Source organism: Mustela lutreola, chromosome 3, assembly GCF_030435805.1.
Source record: "Mustela lutreola isolate mMusLut2 chromosome 3, mMusLut2.pri, whole genome shotgun sequence".
Classification (NCBI taxonomy): Eukaryota; Metazoa; Chordata; class Mammalia; order Carnivora; family Mustelidae; genus Mustela; species Mustela lutreola.
In genome coordinates, this window is record NC_081292.1 from 180170022 (window position 1) to 180190227 (window position 20206).

Below are 20206 nucleotides of genomic sequence, written 5' to 3' on the forward strand. Positions count from 1 at the left end.
AAGCCTGGCCCTCTCTGAAATGTCATGGGTAATCAAGTTCGGTGTTAATGGCTTCGCATTTGCATGTCATCCCTGTGAATGATGTACTCTGGTGGCCAGGATTGATGGTTTATATGGCTGGGCTCATTTAAATCTTCCAAAAGTATTCCCTTCTATTTTCAGTAATTTTATATTCACGTTCAAGGCAGGGATTAGGTGTTTTTAAAAACATGATTAAACACTTTCTGCCTTTAGCTCATCTTAAAGTATTGGTTTTTCTTGATTGTTTTCTTTATAGTGTGGTCATATGTGCTTTTAGCAACCATTATTTTGCTTTCTTAATATGTGTTAGGAAAGCTGATAAGCTTAAATTTTGTCATAACCTTAAAATATTATTATGTCATTCAATTAAGTTCAGCTCAGTGTACTTGAATTTGTATCTTCAATAGGATCCTTACACTGAAAATGAAAGTCAAATTAACGTCTCCTTAATTGCAGCGTTTACTAAAGAAAGTCAGGGTCATCGACATGTAAAATTTAGGTATGAGATAAAGGGGGAAAAGGGGTTATCTAGGGATTAGAATGTTTTCCTGAATATTGTTTTTCAAGGCAATCTTCAAATCTGTGATTTTTTTCTTTTCTTTTCTTTTTTTTTTTTTTACATAGAAAACTTTCAGTGTCCTAAGTGGGAGAATAAGAAAAAGGCTTAGAGTAAGAATAAGGAGTCTTTATTTTAACAAACTACATATTAGAAAAGAAATTATTTTGATTACAGTAATAATCACAAATAGTAATTCGCTGTGCTGCCTTCTATTTTAAAATTGTCATCCCTTATCAAGCTAAAATAATTTGTGCCTGACAATGCTCCGTGGTCTTGCATTACAAATTCATGGTAACTCCATCTTCGATAGAATTGTCATGATCAAACTAAGTAAAAGTTGCTAACTGCGCTCTGATCAAAGCTGCTAGCAACCTCTGGGCTTTAGAACAAACAGAATAGATTATGTCTTTTCCAAAAATCCTGAAGCCGCCCTTCACTTTATCTATCACTCTAGTGACTTACATCTGTATTTGGAAGCCTGATTGCCTTTGCTAGAGCCCTTAAAAATTCCCCCACGAGGGAGAGCCCCAGGCGTATCAGCGAAAAGTTGCAGGGACAAAGATGGCAGCCAGCAATCTTCATTCCCATCAGTACCTTTACGCCATACGGAGTAGGGCCGTGCAGAGTTTCTGAGGGTAGAATGATGTGTTGTTCATGTGTGGAGTCCACTAATTAATTCCATGTTTAATTGAACTTTTGTCTACTTCTGTTGTTCAAGTTGACTCCCTCCAAATTCACCAAAGAGAAATAGCTCCTTGCATAATTAGATTGTCTGTGTTCTGGGCAAGCCAGGGGGAAAGAGTAAGTTATTTCTCCCTTGCATTCTTCTTGTTGTGTTCAATAATTTTTATGGAGTTAATTTAAATTGAGCAAGCTTTATGTGAACTTCCTTCCAGAGGATTTACTGCATCTTATGTGAAAACTGTCTACATCTGACATTTTAGAATTACCCGCCTATTTATGGGATTATACTGCGTTCTGTTCTTGAAAGAGCAAGTCAATTTTCAGCATAGATTTTTTGGGTCATTTTTTTCCCCTTTGTCTGTTTTTATGAAAGCTAGCTCCCAAGTCAGAGTAGAAACAATAGAAGGAGATGGAAGGTAGAGAGTAAGACAGAACTGTGGCTTGCTGGAAGAGATGGTCTGGATCATAAGCTATCAGTGAAAAGAAGAAACCTTGAAAACCCAACCCGATAGTGTATTCCTTCTAAAAATGTATTTCCATATTTTTAATAAAGATCTCTTTTTACCTGATAACCTGTCTTATCTGCAGTCACTAAATAAGCTGCAGATTCTGTGAATGAAAACTCACTCTCAAGTTTGCTACATCATGTTAGCAGGGGGAATGGAATAGTACGGGTAAGTTGCCTTGCAGTGTTTTAGAAATGAGACCCAGTACTATGTAAGATCCGTGGATTAGCCACAGTCTCATCTGAGGCAGGCCAGCTACATGACACTGTAGTCAAAACCCATGGCCTTTTTAGGGAGGAGCTGATACAGCCCAGGTTCAACTTCACTCCTCTCTTCTGTCTCATTTCCTCATCACACCAGCCCTGTAGAGGAGAATGTCAAAGTCAGAGTACATAAAGTGTACTCGAGTTCACAGATCCCATAAATGGCAGGACCAAGAACCAAATCCAGGTCTTTATGACTCAGGACCAAACTGTGGGCCTTTCCCATACTGTCCCCTGCTGCCCCTGCTATAAATGATCACACACTGTGAAAAGGGATCAGACAGCAAAGGAAAAACATGACATAAAAAAATAACCAGTGATTTACCTTTTGCCTTTGTCATTCTTTACTTTTACTTACGATCTTGTTGATGAGTGTGAAACATCTTTGTCTTAAATATCTTATCCTGCCTAAACAGATGTCCAATCTGTTCCTTTATAAACTTGATGAAGGTGACTCCAGTGAGGTATTTTCATTTTACCTGAAACTTTCAGTTTTCACCATCCCCCCAGAAGCTACTTCAAAATAATATTCTGAGGACACTGAAGATTGAAAGCCACCAGCCCCAGAGCAGAGCCCTCACAACAAGTTGTACATCTCTCACGTATTGCTCAGTTCGTGAGGGGAAGTAGCATGAATGGGATAAACCTGATTTTCTGGTCTTTCAGAAGCAGAACAACTGTCTTTCAGAATATTTTTTCCAGAGTATATAAAAGATCCCTAAATAATTGTTCCACTATTTAATAATTAAAAACAAAAAACAACAACAAACACCTGTTTTTACCATCCTAAACTTGCCACCCAGATAACAGAAGAGTGTTCTTAGATCAAATAAACAAGAATTAAACATTCCATGTAATAGTTCTGAAGCACAGTATCAAAACAAACTGATCAATTCACAGTACTGGTATCAGAGGAAAACTACTTGTTTGAGGTAGTGCTACTTTAGCAAGTTTCCTTTGGCTTTTGGATTTATCCATTTAAAAATATTATTTTTTAAGATTTTCTTAATTGACTTGAGAGAGAGAGCGCGCGCGCACAAGCTGCAGGAAGTGCACAGGGAAAAGCAGATGTGAGGCTCAATCCCAGGACCCTGAGATCAGGACTTAATTAGAAGGCAGACACTTAACCCATTGAACCATTCAGGCAGCTCTGTTCTTATTTTTAAATAATCACTACCCCCAGTATAGGGCTGGCATTCGCAGTGCCAAGGTCAAGAGTCAACACTGCACTGACTGAGCCAGCCAGGGGGCCCAGAGTGACCCATTTTTATAAAGACTTTCCACAACAGGTTCAGTTCTATAATGTTGGAATTAGTACAAGATGCAATTTTACCAGTTTGAAGAATGATTTCAGTTTCATAAGGAAGTCATTCATTCTTAAAATTTCAAAAAATTTCAGATTTCTGGCATATTCTCTCGTGTCTCCAAAACCAATTACAATCCCCCTGATAATAATTATGTCTTGTTTTCATTCCCTGTAGCATTTGGGTACTGGAAAAGGATGAGATACTTTTACCTAATTTGAGATGAAGTGTGCTTTGACGTTTTTACTTAGAGATGGGTCTGTTTACAGATGGGCAGTGGTTCTCAAAGTGCAGGGTCAGGACCAGAAGCATTGTCATTGGCCTGGACATTTGTAAGGATTGCAAGTTCTCAGGCCCGATCAGACAGTCCAAAACTTGGTTGGAGTCCAGCAATTGGTCTTTATGAAAGTCCTCCAAATCATTCTGATGGATATTCAAGTCTGAGAGTGATGGCTACTGGAACAGAAGCTCAGCATCCTAGGCGAATTTGGGCTCAGGTCATCTTCACTTTGATGCCTCCTTTTAAATCAACTGGTATCCCAAACTAGAGCTTAGGCCCCGGTAAGAATGACCTAAGAGACCAGTAATATCTTTCCAAGTGCTTGAACACTCTCTGGCCTGTGCACATTCTTGAGTTGGGTGGGGAGTAAAACCATCTCTACTGGCAGAAGGCTAAGGCAATATTTTTTCATAGGTGTCATAGATGCAAAGCATCTCGACCACTCTTTTAGGTGTTTTATAACTTGAGTGTCTTAGAAAGCAAAAATCCATGATGTCATTCTTTTAGTGTACAGAGGAAAATAGTTCCAGGTCAGGATTCCTAGGAAATAAAACCTTAACATAATGTAAAGTTAAAATCAATCATAATGTCTAATTACAAAAAATTCACCCCCCAATGCAGGAGGAATATCCAAGTCAGGCTACATCAGGTAACCAAGAAAATCAACTTAAAAGTGGATTTACGGGGGCACCTGGGTGGTTCAGTGGATTAAGCCTCTGCCTTCGGCTCAGGTCATGGTCCCAGGGTCCTGGGATCGAGCCCCGCGTCGGGCCTCTGCTTAGCAGGGAGCCTGCTTCCTCTTCTCTCTTTTTCTCTCTCTGCCTGCCTCTCTGCCTACTTGTGATCTCTGTCTGTCAAATGAATAAATAAAATCTTTAAAAAAAAAAAAAAGTGGATTTATGGGTGATAGTAATGAGTCAAATTAGTTTTCCAGGAAGGTGGTTGATGGAAAGTTTACTCATGTAGTAATGGTAAGAAATTTTTTTGTTAACCTTTGCTGTTCAAAACTAAGGGAGGCATTGCAGAGTAACAGAGGTTACAGAACTTTGGATTCCAGACTTAGTCTTGGAAGGCTCTAGAAGGAACCACTGGCAAGTCATTCATCTCGAAAAGGAGTATGTTGGACTAGATCAAGTGTCAGCAAAGTATGGCCCTCAGGCCTGCAACCTGTTCTAGTATGGTCTCAGAGCTAAGAATGTTTTTTACAGACGGCATTTGCAATCAGTTTGATAATATGGAACATTTTCTTTGAAACCTCACTATGTGAAATGTTATCTCTCTAGATGAGAATTTCATTCTTATCGTGAGTAAACCTGTATTTTTTTTTAAAAAGGACTTTGTTATTACTACTATATTTTGAATTCTATCCAATAAAAAATTAAAGAAAATTTGTTATTATTTTATCTTGTGATAGAATTAAGTATCTTCATTATATTCTTGGTAATTAATCCTAAATTCTTTCACTATCTGGCTCTTTACAGAAATGTGTGCCAATCCCTGGACTAGATGATTTTTAAGGTTCCTTCAAAGACTCAGTGTTCAGATATTCTCAGTGCATATCAGTAAAACCAGCTGTGGAATGCGGATGAGCTGAACGATGTGGATTTGCCAGTGCTTGGCCATGTGTTGCTATTTGGGAGCATAGTATAATCAGAAGGACCCCAAAGTAGAGCCACCTCATTGTCTCTGCCTCCTTTTTCCCATCTGTTCTGTGGGAAATCAGTCCACGTTCAACAGCTTCCCTAAGCTGGCTGGGGCTTGTGTGTTGTTGAAAACTTCAAAGCAGAAACCTATTTGACAGATTGTTTCCCTTTCCCATCTATTTTTTCTTAAACTATTCATATAGTCTAGCAAGTGAACAATTAATCAGAGAACTGATTCAATAATGCCCTTTGAAAGTGACTCAGATACTTCAAAAGCAGATTCCTAAAGCTACCAGATCTACTGTGTAGCCAATACACACCAGGCAAAGGTCCCATAGAATTTGTTTGGAAGCATGTCCCTAAGACCATACCTACATGAAGAGGTCGGAGGGACCCAGAGAGTCCCCAGAGCCCAAAGCTCCCTGGAAATTAGTTTGTATAGATGTTTCAACTTTCCCTAAAGAGCCAATGTAGGAATTTCAGCTTTGACCTTCTGGGGACTCTGTATTAAAATGAAAATTTGTTACCTCGGAAGGTAGTTTTTATCCCATTGGTGTCTGTTTGTTAGTATTTTAGCCCAAATTAGGGTTTTTCAAATTAGCTAGATGGCGGAGAGCAGCACTTAAATAGAAACAAATCAGATTCACTGAGGTGGGCTCGGCCTAAGCTTTATTAAGTGATTGTGATACAATTAATTGTAATACAATTAAGTGATTGTGATACAAACCCCAGCACTTTGGGCACCAAGCATTTGCAAGAGTCCCTGTACGGCGTGCACATGTCCCCTCGAGACAAAATGGCCGACTGGAGAGTAGCTCTGCCAAGCGGGAATATAATGCAAGCCACTCAGATAATCTTAAAATTAACGGCCAAATATAATAAATAAATAAGTAAATAAGGTGAGATCTGAAAGTCGACATTAAATTTAATAAACTTGATATACCCACTGTCATTGCTTCAGTATATAACCAATATAAAAATTATCAGTAGGACATTTTCCTTTTGCAGTACTCTGAAATCCAGGGTGTATTTTTAAACTTAGAGCCTGTCCCAGTTTGGACCAGCCACATCTCAAGTAGCTGCCTATGGCATAAATTATCCATCTTAATGGCCACAGCAGCTCTGGGAGCCTTGAATTGGAAACTGGTTCTCAGATTGCAAAGCGTGGCTGGTGAAAATGGCCACAGGATGGACAGCGGGGACAAACGAAAGTTGGGATCATCCTCACTTCTTTTATACTCAATTATATAAGTGTCACATGTTAGCTGAAGGTCAGTGTTAACCCAACTGCAGAAAAACTACAGAAAAAGAGGAGCTGGGTTCAGATACTGACCCTAACACTTAATTGGGTGCCCTCGGGCAAGTTACGCAAAACCTTCAGTTTCTTCACTTGCAAAATGGGAGTAGGTCTAAAGCCTCAGGCTCAAAGGGTTGTTGTGGAGATTAAGTAAATAATGCATATTAACTCCATAAATGCTCAAGAAATGCTTGATATGTCATCGCTGTTGCTGTTATGAACTATTTTTACAAATCAAAATTGCTTAAAGATGAACTATAAAGGCAGTCTTTTTTTATTTCTGCAAAAGAGGAGGAAAATGATTGTAAGATTGATAGACTATCTTTTTAAAGAGTAGGTTTAACCAGCTTCTTAAATGGAGCACTGCTCCTCATGTAAATCATCCATGCACCAAGAAATCCGAAAGATACTATGTTACCTTCAGAACATTTTTGGTTTTGTGTTTAACCAGAAATTATTATGTTTAAGTATTCCACAGGGAAGCTTCTAGAGAAGACGACCCTAAAATGCCACTCTTGAGGGTACTGGGTGAGGCAATGAAAGAAAAGAAAAGAGTTTTTCTTTCTCTTCTTGTCCTCATTTATCTTCTCCTTTTATTTAAAGTCAGCAGAAAGAACTAATTAAGGCAAAGCTAAAGGAAATGAATTCAAAGTTTGCACTGCACATGTGAACTAATCTTTCCACAGTGACATATTTGAAAGGCCAAATAAGGCGCTCCTTCATATTGTACTCCAGCAAGGGGGCAGAAGAAATTGCACACACTCTTGGGTGTACAGTTTGACTCACTACTGACTTGCTTAGAAGTCATTGCCATTCCAAAACACAGTGTAATAGTTCTCACCTACAGGAGGATGATGGAAAATCACAACACGTGTCAGTGCTTGCTATACCAAATACACCTTTCATGGGGATTTTGTTCAAAATGAAAGATGTAGTGAAAATTTTAAGATGCAAATAAGTGGAGAATAAATAAATATGGGATATACTTACACATTCATGCACTGAAGCTGGGCGGCTTTGAGCCATGAGAGCAAAGAAATGTACTCAACCATCAATTTAGTAGGTCATTTTGAATGCAGGCAGCAAAATGGCCATGTGCATAAAAAACCACTACTATATTTTGAGAGATCCTTTCTAAGAATCCTGAAATATTAATAACATGGTCTTAATGTAGTTGAAGACAAAGGAATGTGTTAGGGGCAGCGAGGTTGCCAAGAATAGCACAATGACAATTTTGTACTTTTGCTTGTGCTGGTAAAAGCTGGAGAAAAAAGGAGTAAAAATAGTCTGGTGTTTAAAGAAGGGCAGCCTTCAGTTTTCAAAATCAGTGTAAAACTCCGTATTCCCCAGGTGAATTCACGTGTACTTATTCTCGCTAACACATTCATGCAAGCTTCAAGGACACAGAGAAAAAGTATAAAGTTGTGATCTCTTTTTTTCCCTTAAATTAACATAAACATACAACTCAATTTTGAACTTCAAACAATTCAAGGCATCCTGTAATTTGACTTTGTGAACGATGAACTTGATTTTTTTTAACTGAGAGTAGTCTGACCAGCAAAGAAGTTGAGGAAATGGTAATTCTCTGTTTTTCTCTTCCTTGCAACTTTCTGAATTGGCTCTCTTTCCACATGGCAATGACTCTATCACAGGGCAGTTTTTCTTGTCAGTCTTCCCACTTCCATTGTGAGATGTTAGATTTTGATGCCTGGTGGAAGGGAGGTACATAACGATCACCAGGAATGTGGAGAGATTCATCCCATATCCAGATGTGGAAAAATAAAAACGACTTAGGCCTTCTCGGCAGTCCTAGCACCACCCAACCCAGTACCGGGTTTCTACAACTTGCTGTTGTGGGCTGTTACTGAGTGGCAAGACAGGTCCCAGTGGGTTTGTTTCTCAGTTCAGGGACCCATCGTGTTTGATGTGGGAAGGACAAGCTTGACCCTTGGTGCATCTTCCTCCCACAGCTGGTGTGGCTGAGTTTAATCAAAACCCTAGGGCCATCTTGAGCATGACCAACGAGCACCTTGCATATGGAACCATACCTAATTACGTGATGCGTATAAACTCGAGACACATAAATCTCAGTCATTGGAGCAACTTGTTTTTCTAAGATTCTCCGGTCCAGTGAAAGACGAAGGCAAATAAGGCAGAGATTGATCTCCCAGCGCTTTTTATTGTTGGTGCTCCACACATCATAAAGTTTTGGCTCGTTAAAGGAAATTCCATAAACAACATTAGTTAATCATAATGAAGTAACTGTGTGCCTTTCTAGAGCTTCTGCTCAGCTCCCTTTCCGCTTGCCATCACAAGAGCGTGATTAAGAAAATACCAACAGGATGTGCAAGAGGGAGGAACAGACTTGTGCTGGAAGCCGTACAGACGCTTGACGGATGAGTCATGCGACGAGCCAATGTGGCTGTATCTCCTCAGAGAATCAAGCACTTTCATGGGGCCCCCTTTTTTTTTATCTACTCATTTGAAAAATCTGCTGGGTTGCTGGCATGGTGGGTCTCCTTTGGTGGTCAGGCTGATGGAAAATGCCTGATGGGTCCTTCTCCTGGCTTGCATTTTTGATAGTTGAGGAACAGATTAAGGATGAGATACATGGAGAAAATTGAAAGTGAATTGTACTGAAAAGATTATGGGTAACTGTCACTTTTTTTTTTTTTTTTAAACCTCTGGTCTTATGAAAAAACTTGTTTTTGATTGGCTTTGTCACTGTGGGTTTAATACTGATGGTGTTGGTCAGCTTTTATTTCAGGTTGAGACAGATTTGGGAGGTGATGGTGAAGGGCATAGGGGAGGAAAAGAGGCAAGCAAGGCCCTATTAATTATTTTTTATTGTGAGGTTTCACAGAATTATGGAGATTTTCCACATGAGTAAAAGCAGTTTTCGGTGTCAGTGTGATATTTTCAAAGATGAAGTCATGGAAAGCATGTCAGGTGCATAAAGAACTATATGGCCCATGTTCTCTGTAGCAGCCACTTAGGGTGTGCGTGCATGGGGAACAAGGTGGGTGTTGAAAAAATGGAGAGAGGGAGAAACAGGAAGGTTTCATTAATTGGAAAATCAACATAAAATATCTGCTGATCTTAAAAAAAAAATCTTAGCATATTATATTCCACAAACTGTGGTTAAGACTTTATATTACTCTACCTTGAAATTATGACCATGTCTCACCAACTCCTTTTTTTTTTTTTTAAATGCTTGGTTGCCTTTGTTGGTCTTTTGGTTTGGTTCCCTCTGTACCTGAAATAAGGAAATAATCAGCAATAATATTTTGTTAGAGCTTGGATACACTTCCAACTGTTGGTTCAAGACCAGGCTCTCAGATTCCATAGCATGTAGCCAAGAGTATAGGCTTTAGGGGCAGAAGGCTTGGCTCAAAGCTGCTCGCTGTCATTTACCTGATGCATGGTCTGGTATCAGGAATGTCCTGTTTAAAGCTGGTCTTCCTCATTTCTAAGGTAGAGCTAATTACAGTGCCTTTGCAAAAGGTGCTGTAGGGATGAGACAGTATTGAGCATATAAGCACCGTACCTGCACCTAGGAAGGACTCCGTAAACTTAACTGTAATTTTATTCATGCCGCTGGCTTTAAGAGCATTTCTTTCATAGGGCTCTTGCCACCTGACCAGGAACATAACGATTTAAAGAGTGACTATAATTAATTAACTAATGCTTTTGGTGGCTTTACCTGCCTCTGAAGCCAGGTGATCTCTGGCAGTCAACAGAAATGTCTCCCTTCTTCTGAATCAAGGAGATGACATTTTGCATTCCTCTGTTAGCAGTGGTTTTATTGTTTTGGTTTTTTCTCCGTCTTTTCCGTAGCCTGCAAAATCGGATATTACAAGGCCCTCTCCACGGATGCTACCTGTGCCAAGTGCCCACCCCACAGCTACTCAGTCTGGGAAGGAGCCACGTCGTGCACCTGCGACCGAGGCTTTTTCAGAGCCGACAATGATGCAGCCTCTATGCCCTGCACACGTAAGTTCTTCCATCCTGTTTCTTTGATGCCAACACCTTGCGTTACCACCTAGCAGGGCACTGCCAAGACTTCTCCCATGATAACCATGTAAGGGGCAGATTAAATCAACTATGAATCTTTTCTTAATCAAAGCAGGGGAGATGCTTATGAGAACAAGGGTCTTTCTCACCGTTCTGGTTGCCTTTGAAACTCACAGCTGCCCACAGACTGCTTTGTGGAGGAGAGACATTGAAGGGTTGTAATCTGACTGTAATTAGAGCTGAGACTGAAATTTCCAAAAGGCTTTATCGTTTCCTCCAGCAGTCTCTGGAAGCCTGACAGCTGCGGGGGAAACAGGTACAGGGCAGGATTCCGAGGACAGGATGACGTGTGGGCTGTGGTTTCAGTTCTAGGCACTGACGTCATGGCTTGTGTTGTCCTTACTTTTCTTCCTTCTTTCCCCATAGTTTTGTGTTCATAACATTTAGGCTTGGATCCTAATAAATGCCTGTTTAATGGTAGGCACTCAGTAAGTGCTGGACTAATGAATGGATGGGGAGGGCACCTCGGTATGCAGAAGAGCAGGGAAATCCATTCTTATACTTCCTGTGGACAGTGTGCCTAGTGTTGCCATTTCTTTCACCTGCACTGTGGGCTTCACAGACACTGCGGTGGCTGTGACCTTGACAAGAACAGGGAGTCGCGGGTCCAGGTGTTCACCCATGGTGTTCCTGTTGGGTCTGTCAGTGTATGGAGAGATGAAGCTGAGGGCCACGCACACAGGATTCCCATAGGTTTGGGCTTTGTATTCCAGCCCACCCAGGAATTTCAGCCTCCCGTTTCCCCATCTATAGAACGGGATTAATAACAGTACTTCCACCATTGGTATTAATGCTCTCATGTTGGTTACATAGTAAAAAAAAATGCGTAAAGTGATGTTACTCAATATATTTTAGCTTTGACTGTGCTTATGACTGTTACTGTTTGGTTCCCTATTATAAATTCCATCTTGGCTAGCCTGGAGCCAACATCCCTCCGAATAGAAGTATTTTCTGGTTTGGGGGTACGTGGGCCGGCTGAGGCCATTGTCTTAATTCAGTCAAGTATCACCTTTAAAGGGAGTGGGAAGAGATTTCAGACCCATCCCAGTTGTGAGGTTGACCTACCCTCCAGAGTTCCTTTTTTTTTTTTTTTAATAAAGATTTTATTAATTTATTTGAGAGAGCAAGACCGAGATAGCAAGAGGAGAGCGCTTAAGTGGGGAGGAGAGGGAGAAACAGGCTCCCCCCACGAGCCTGAAATCATGAACTGAGCCCAAGGCAGATGCTTAACTAACTTAGCCCCCCAGAGTTTCTTTTCTAGCCAGAGATGACAACAGCAGCAGCAATAAGAACCATTTTATAATCATGTCCAGGTAATGTATCAGGCGCTTTCAGGAAACCTTATCATAGGGCTCATATTATAACAAATCTGTAAAATAGATATTATCTTCATTTTATAGACGAGGTAACTGCCAGCTCAGAGATAGTAGGGAACACACCCTAGGCTCCACGCCAGCTTGGTGATAGAGGTGCACGACTCCTGTAGTTTTGATTACTGGCAGGCTCTCTTGCCCACTCCCCCGGATCGAACACAAACTTCCTCCAGAGGGAAGGAATTGGCTAGGGTCAGCCCAGAATCCTGGGCATGGATTTTTCTCATTTCCTTTTTCTGTGGCTTCCCTAAACTAAGTACTTCTTTGGATAGCCATGGATGTTTGACCAGCTCAAGTCCCAGACTTTTTCTTTTCTGAGTATCCCCATCCTGCGTTCCACGATGTGTGATGATGGTGATGGTCAACTCTCCTGTGTCCACACCGGCTGCCAACAGTTGCCCAGGTGTGGGATTTTAGGACACGGTAGCAGACTCAAAGGGCAGTATTGGGGGCAGACAGTGTGATGGAGAGTGTGATGACCTTTAACTTGGAACATGTAGTCCACCACCTACTGTTCATACAGATAGAGCCTTCCCCATGTTGAAGCTTGACTGTGTTATGATCTTTATAAAACTCATCTTTGATGGCGAGATGGCCCGGGTCTTGTTCCCAGGTATTTTTAGTCTCATGGTTCTGATCTGTCCTGCAACCTTCTAGGACCACGGGCCAGTCACTTAACTGTTGCAGCTTTACTGTGTGGAAGTTTGCAGGGACCACAGATGCACCCGCCTGAATTACTGGAATGCTGTGCCATGTGTGTCTAAGTGTGGTCGCTGAGCCCTGGGCATTCTTACATTTATGTGGGAATAAATTGTTGGCTTTATCGTGAGGATACAAATGAGAACAGGAAAATACGGATTTCAGCAATTGGGGGCACCAAAAGGTTTAAGAACTAAAGTAACTTGTGCAGTTTTCACAGATTGCTTTCAGTGACGTCTAAAGAGGAAGACCGGGGGGCTCTTTGTGTCATTGATAAAAGCTCCACGAAAATACCAAAGCAGTGTGGGATCCTTTTCTCTCCTGCTCCATCCTCTTGGACTCCGCCTACAGGTCCCTGACTCAAGCGCTTCGTGTTCTGACGTTTATTGAGTTAAGACGAAGTGCAGTGCTGTTAACACCACACAGTTCCGAGGTGATCCGGCTGCCCCACACCGCAGCGTACTCATCTGTCGAATGGGATTCTCAAATGGGTTGTTTTAAGAGTTGAATAAGAAACTATTTGTAAAGGTCTGGCGCATGGTTGGAATCTAGCAAATGTTTGTCCCCGTCTTGTACCTCCAGCTGATCACTGCTTCCCCAGACTAGCTCCAGAGCACTTGGCCGGTGCATCTGACCGCTTCTCGACGCTGCTTTTCTCACTTGGCTGTGCAGTCTAATTACCCAGGGGCTGCACAGCAATCCAGAATTTCTGGGGATAGACTCCGGCATCAGTATTTTTAAAAAGTTGCCCCCATAAATTGTACTGTAAAGACAAAATCGAGACCACTTCTGTATAGAGTTTACTTTTAAGTTTTTTTTATTATTATTATTATTTACTAGGCATTAACTACTTAAGACCTCCTTTGAGACTGGGATCATTAAGGGCGAGACTGTATTTCACTAATAGGTATACCAGTAAGTTAGGCAGCAGAATATTCTAGTTTATGGCCAACTCTAGGTTTCTCCCTTCCTGCACTGTCCACGACTATGGCCACTAGACACATGTGGCTCTTTAAATTTAAAATTACTAATGTCAAGTTTAGAACTCACTTTCTCACTTACACTTGCCATAGTCCAAGGGCTTGAAAGCCCACGTGTAGCTAGTGGTGACCATACTGGACGCCCTTCTGCTATAGAGTATTGCTGCCATTGCAGAAAGTTCTGTGGGACAGGGTTTAGTAGGCATTTCGGTAGAGAAGCCAGTGGGAGTTTCTCAAAAAACCTCTTGTTCAGATAACCCAACAGAGTGAAGCCCTTCCCCCTTTGCCTTACCCCTAGCTTTATCGGATTCTTTTGACAAGATGTGGGGATGGAAAGGAACATAAACATCAGGGATCCTTTCAAACGGATTCCAGCCTTTAATCAGTTCTTGCCAGTTGGTTAAGCCAGGTGACAAACCCAATTCCCTTGTGCTGACAGCCATGATAATCAGGCACCTTCTTTGTTCATTATGCTATCTTTAACCCCAGCATTCTTATGCAGCCCCGCATTTAGTGATCGCTCACTGTGACGGCACACTAATGAAGAAATAAAACACACTCTCTGAGACTCATTCTTCTAGCCAAAGAGAGACTCTGCTCCACTGGTTTGTAAAATCAGGTTTTTGTTCACTTGGAGAACGATTAGACCAGGTGAATACAAGCAGCATTGGCTAATTTGGAAGGAAACCCCTAAGAAGTTCTTCAGACCATCTACACTGCTTGAGAACTTTGAAGCTTTGAAGGGTAAATAAACTTGATTTTTAGGAAGGCTTCTCTTAAAGCGTCTGGTTAAGGTTCACATAAGTGGCTGCTTGCGGATGAGGTATGGCTTCCAGAGGAGCATCATGAATATTTTCAAGAAAACGATACACACTTGTTAGAATGGAGAGTCAGAAAAGTGCTTCATAAGTACCAAGGGGTGTAGAAATCTCATGGGAGTCACCTGGGGGTTAGCAGAAGTCAGGTCTGGGGCTCGGCATTTCAGCCATGTTCCCAGATGCTGCTGATGCTGCTGGTCTGTAGAAGGTCTTCAGGTTACGTAAGGCTTTAGATCCTTCCCAATGGATGGCAGGAGACTGGAGGCCCTTTGTCCATGGCTATGGTTCAGTTCAATGGCAACTCTAGGACAATATTGCAAGGAGTGTGAATATTCTCCTTTGATGGAAATGCAATACTTCCTTTGTCTCCCAGAAGAAAACCCAGCCTGGTTCAGAGTTACATAATCAAAACCCCTCACCACGGAGCTTTGTTTATTTGTATTTTTTTTTCAAGTCCCCACCAAGTTACTGCCCGAGACACCTGTATCCCTCAAGAAAGGTGCCGGTGGTTCTGTGACACTGCCCGAGAGGCAGACGCCAAGACTTCTCTATATACAGGGATGCCATTTAAGCTGACGAAGGCATTTTGATGTCATGAATCATTTCTTAGAAAGAATTTGAATGTGATTTTTAGTAATGAAATCAACATCCTTTTGCTCAACAGAGACCCAGCCCCACCCCCCCACCCCCCCGCAACACCTTCCCCTCTGCTTACCTTTCTGGGTAGTCAGGAATGTGGTCAGACAATCAGCAGTGTTGGGAGAATTCAGCCACATGCCTGTGCAAGAAGATTTGATTACCTTAGTTATTGAGTTGCTTGTTCCGTGATTATAGTGAGAAAGGTCTTCATTCCCCCCACCGGGAGATGGAACCGATGCTACAGTTAAGGGAACTTTCTAACCCCTTATTGTGGTTCAGAATGCACTAGAAAATTAAAAAAAAAAAAAAAAAAAAAAGCCTTATAGAAGAAGTAAATTGGCTTTGTTTCTCTAGAGAGAAATAACAAATTTGTTATTTTGCCACCTTTTCTTCTGAGCACCAGGATGGTTTTCTGTATTTTTCAGTTGGAAATCTGTCCTTGTGCTTTTGGGTACTCTTGATTTAACTTGTTTGATGAAACTTATTAGAACCTCCTGATTGGAGCGCTCTGTAAATAAGAGATTATTATTTCAGATTGCCAACTTGAAGGACCTTCACAAATCTGTCTCCGAGTAAACGGCCTTGAATAATTCAGTCAGCTGTGCCAAACAAACAAAGAGTGATTGATTGATACTAAGACACGGCCTAAAATATTCCAAATTTGCAGCTTTTAAGACAATTCAGACTGGAGAAGCTTTGAGCTAATGAGGGCAAATTTACCAAGATCTATGACGAAAGGTCCTGATTTGAAAAAGCTTTCTGCAGGTTTGGGTTATCAAGAAATTGAAATAGCTTGGCTCCAAACAGCAAACATCACTTACTTTGTCTTTACATTTGCCTTTTGTAATTGAATTTAGTGCGCCACTGTATTTCCTCCAGAAAGTGTATTGTTTTAAAATTACCATTTCAGTTCTGTTACTCAAAGCCCTCACTTCTAATGCTTTCTGACAGTTATCAACATAATGAACCATAATGAAATGATGAGCAATCTTCAGTGGAAACCCAGTGTGGATCCCAGAGGTGCTGTGTGACTGTGTTGTTAAAATTTGAATGCAAATTAAAATAACATCGTCCTTACTTGTTTCCAAGGTCAGGAGAAGAGAGACTTCTTTTTTTTTTTTTTTTAAGTGCTTTAATTCTGGAAATCTCAACATCCATTTTCAAACAAGCCCTTGAAGGTGCCATTGATGTTTGATTCAGTTCTCTGCCCCAAAGATTTACATGCTTAACAGTCTGGCTACAGGATTTGGGGAGGGATGTCTACCATGAGTCTTTGATGTATAAACCATAGCATAAAAGGCAGCCTTTGGTTTTAAGTAAACTACATTTTTTCCCCACCCAAAAGCATAGTACTCTTTTCTCTAGACCTTCAAGTAACTAATAGTATACTGATGTGAGGTTGGACAGTCTGTGAAATTGATCAATGAGAGCGTAGTTAGGTCTAGTGAAAGACTGGTTGGTACAAGTGAGGACAAAGGCCAAAGATGCCTGAAGTGTTCTTAATCCAAGTGTTTAAGGAGATCCTTTGATAGATTTCTTGCCATATCACATTTTATCATCCATGTAGTCAGTCATTTTAGTGAACACATTTTTATGAAAATTTTTTGGATCCTAGATTTACAGGGAAATTTGTTATTTCACATCATTTATCAAATTTGTGCTGTGAGAATACCGTTTCATACTGCATTTCATTTGTCTTGGGATAAAAACTCAGACTGAGACACCAACTCCCCCATTGCCAGATTGTGTGACCGGGTTTTTAGTTCAGAATGTACAGTCTTGCTGCCTCCCTGGTGATCCATTGATATGCCTGCCCCTCAACCATATCAGACAGATAAGAACAATCTAAGATTTTGATGATTCAGATACAATCCTCAACAGGTTTCATTTTTAGGTGCTGCTTTGGTTAGATCTCAGTAGTTCGCAGGCTGACATCAGTGAGTGAGTAACCCACATTCTTGTCTCTTCTTTGCTGATTGCCTTTCAGTATTTTGACTAATAGGAAAAAAGCACCCCCAGAGAATCCAAGTGCATGACTCTCATCCAAAGACAGGAATACGGGGGAAAGGTCACCAAGTAATGCTTACTAGAAAGGACTGAATGGATCCCAGGCTGATCACTTGCCATTTGGTTGTTTGTAAAATTTAAAAAAATCTTTAGGATATTTAATAAGGATTAGGTACCATCTCGTTGAATTTGTTTTATTTATTTTTTTGAAGATTGATTTATTTGAGAGAGAGCACACACAAGTGAGGGAAGGGGCAGAGGGAGAGGGAGAGAAAGAATCTCAAGCAGACTCCCTGCTGAGCTGGCTGACATGGGGCTCGATCTTGGAACCCTGAGATTGTGATCTGAGCCACAATCAAGAGTTGGCCAGTTAACTGACTGATCCACCCAGATGCCCCAAATTATTTGTTTCAGACCAACGCTATTCTAGGCTTTTCTTTACCCTCCAGCCTCTACTTCTCATTTTATACAGATTAACAGTCCAGTGTGGACATTTTATAGGGATTAATGGTATCATGTGGATTCAACTGGCAATCCATAGGTTTGAGGAAGGTGATGGATGTTTTCATGAGAGGCTTGAGTAATTTGCCAATGCCATTTAGTCAGGTCGTTGTGATTTTTCCACCACTATGAACAGTTATGAGTGGCTTGTTATCAACTGAGCCCTGTCATTTCTGGATAGCTTTTTTGATACTGTTCATGGAAGTCATACAGCGGTTGTGCACAGCACGCTTCTATGAAATAGGGTCAGTTACACATTTTGCTCAGGTCCCCTGGGGTGAGCACTGGTTACCTTCCTTACTATCAGATTTTGCTTTTGTTCTGTCTGTGGCTCAGCAGAAGAAGAACTGAGGGAAGAGTCTTACTGCATAGATATGATTGCCCACTCCCACCCTCCCGGGACCTTCTCTCCCCCCCACCCCACCCCAGGGAAAGAGCCTTTAGCAGAAACTTCCTAATTTCTCTCTTCAATAGAATTTGAGAGAGAGAGAGAAGTTACCAGAGAGGGGGTAACTCATCTAAGGCAAGCCCACCATCCAGGAAGTAATGCCAGCAAACTTCAGCATGAAGGAAGAAGGAAGCTGGGAGAAAGGGTGACTCGGGGGTGAAGTGAGAAAGTGAGGAATGTTCCACAAAAAATTCGTACTTGTGCTTTCCTTTTTTTCCTCCAGATTGCTTATGTCATTCTGACAGGGGCCATTATAGCTTCAGAATCAGGCATTCTGGTCATAATAGCTTTGCACATTTGGGTGATGTTAATTTGGGCGGCTCTGCTTAACGTTTTCTTATCTTCGTTTTGGTCATCAGATGGCTGAGGCTAATAAATAATTTTTGTCAGATTTTATTATGAGGAATTAAACAAGATAAAGTACGAAAAACCACTTTGCAAGAAATGTCAATTAATTCGCCGGCGAGCTAATTCTAAAGATCATTTTGGAAAAAAAAAAAAAAAAATCACTTTTCTCAGTCTTCCACATTCTAGCTTCCTCATGGCTAGCTGGGAGTTTACTTTTAAAAGTACTTCAGCCGTCAGCTAGTCATCTTAAAATAAATAAAGCAAAACCTCAATTAACCCGGGAAGGACAAAGGTTTCCTGGAGAAGGAGGATGTTAAAATAGGTAGTGCCAAAATGGCAGCAAGAAGTTACCTTGATTGGAAGCCAAGACTTTTTCAGGGAGCAATAAGTGATTGATGCATCCAAATGGTTTTGTTTTTTATTTTAATAACGGGCAGTTACGCTTTGACTCTCTTCATCATTAAAACACACAAACTGCCATGAGCAAAGGTTAACGCACCATCCATCGATCTCAGGAGGGGAATCCCCGAACAGCAGTCTTTATGTAAACTAACCCACAGCAGCGAGGAGAGGGAAAGCAATTAATGGTGGCAACATATACAACTGTCCAGGGCGGGGGGGGGGGAGGGGGAGGCGTGGGCTTCATTTCCATCAAAACCTACAACCCCAACTGTTGACTCTGCCCTATAGCCAGTCTTTCAGCTGGAGAGAGATTAACATAGGCTTATCTGGAGGGTTGGAGGGTTTTCCAGCGGAGGCACTGAAGTATTATTGACAATCCCAAAGTTGTGCATGATTAATGAAGCCTTGTGAAGTGAAACTTGAGACCCACGGCACCTCTTCCTCAGAAGATCTGTCTTGTACTGGTTGCCTTGGCGTTTCGGGAGGGTGACAGTAGTAGCATGTGAAGAAATTGATCATTTAAGAGTCAGGTTTCTGCCCATGCTCTTGGGGAATGTTACTTTCCACATCCAGAATTAATTTCATGACCCAGACATTGAATTTTAAAATGGTGATTAAAAATCCGTTACGTATTAAATGTCTGCGATAGCTCTGGAAGCCACTCTTTCTAGGAGCCCAGCTGCTTTTGTTCTCCCCTCAACTGCTCCATTGCTTTGGTTGCACATTTGAATTTGTTCACCTTCTAGCCTGTGATTGTCCTTTTTTTTTTTTTTTTTTTTTTCTTTTTGCGGGGGAATGTGCTTTTGCAACATACACAAGTGCTATGGTGGTGATGCTTCTATGGAATGAGCCGGACTGGGTTACGGAGTCGTCATTAATTCACTTATTTGTCCAGCAGGTACCTAATGAGGGTCTGCTGTATGTTTGGCATCTTCCTGAGGGCTCGAGATACTCTCACGAACCAGAAAAAAATATTTCTGTTTTCTAATGGGAATATAAATAATAAATAAGATGATTTAAAATTCTCACAAGAAAGAAAAAAGAATGTTGCGGTTAGCACACGGTGGGGGAAAGGGGAGCATTTCACTTTGCAGGGAGTGGTCGGGAGGGAGAAGGGAGGATCTGAGCTGAGACCCCCCCAAGGAGTAAGGAGGCAGCTATTGAACAAGTCAGGGCAGAGAATTCCTGGCAGGGTACCAGGTCTAAACTATGAGTTGTATGTCTAGAGTTGTGCTAAAAATGGGTATTTTCAAAATGATTTTATTTATTTATTTATCTATCTATCTATCTATCTATCTATTTATTCAGAGCTTAGGTGAGTGGGGGGAAGGATGGAGGGACAGAGAGAAGAATCCCAAGC

The 20206-nt window shown here is 41.2% G+C and overlaps 1 protein-coding gene across 3 annotated transcripts in view; it reads left to right on the forward strand.

Annotated features, from left to right (window-relative positions):
- EPHA4 (EPH receptor A4) overlaps positions 1 to 20206 on the forward strand; it is a 144272-nt gene that overhangs the window by 56523 nt on the left and 67543 nt on the right. For all 3 annotated transcript variants that reach the window (XM_059167923.1, XM_059167922.1, XM_059167924.1), the window contains exon 5: positions 10395 to 10550. In XM_059167923.1, the coding sequence (XP_059023906.1) occupies positions 10395 to 10550 (156 nt within the window). The remainder of the gene's footprint in view (positions 1 to 10394; positions 10551 to 20206) is intronic.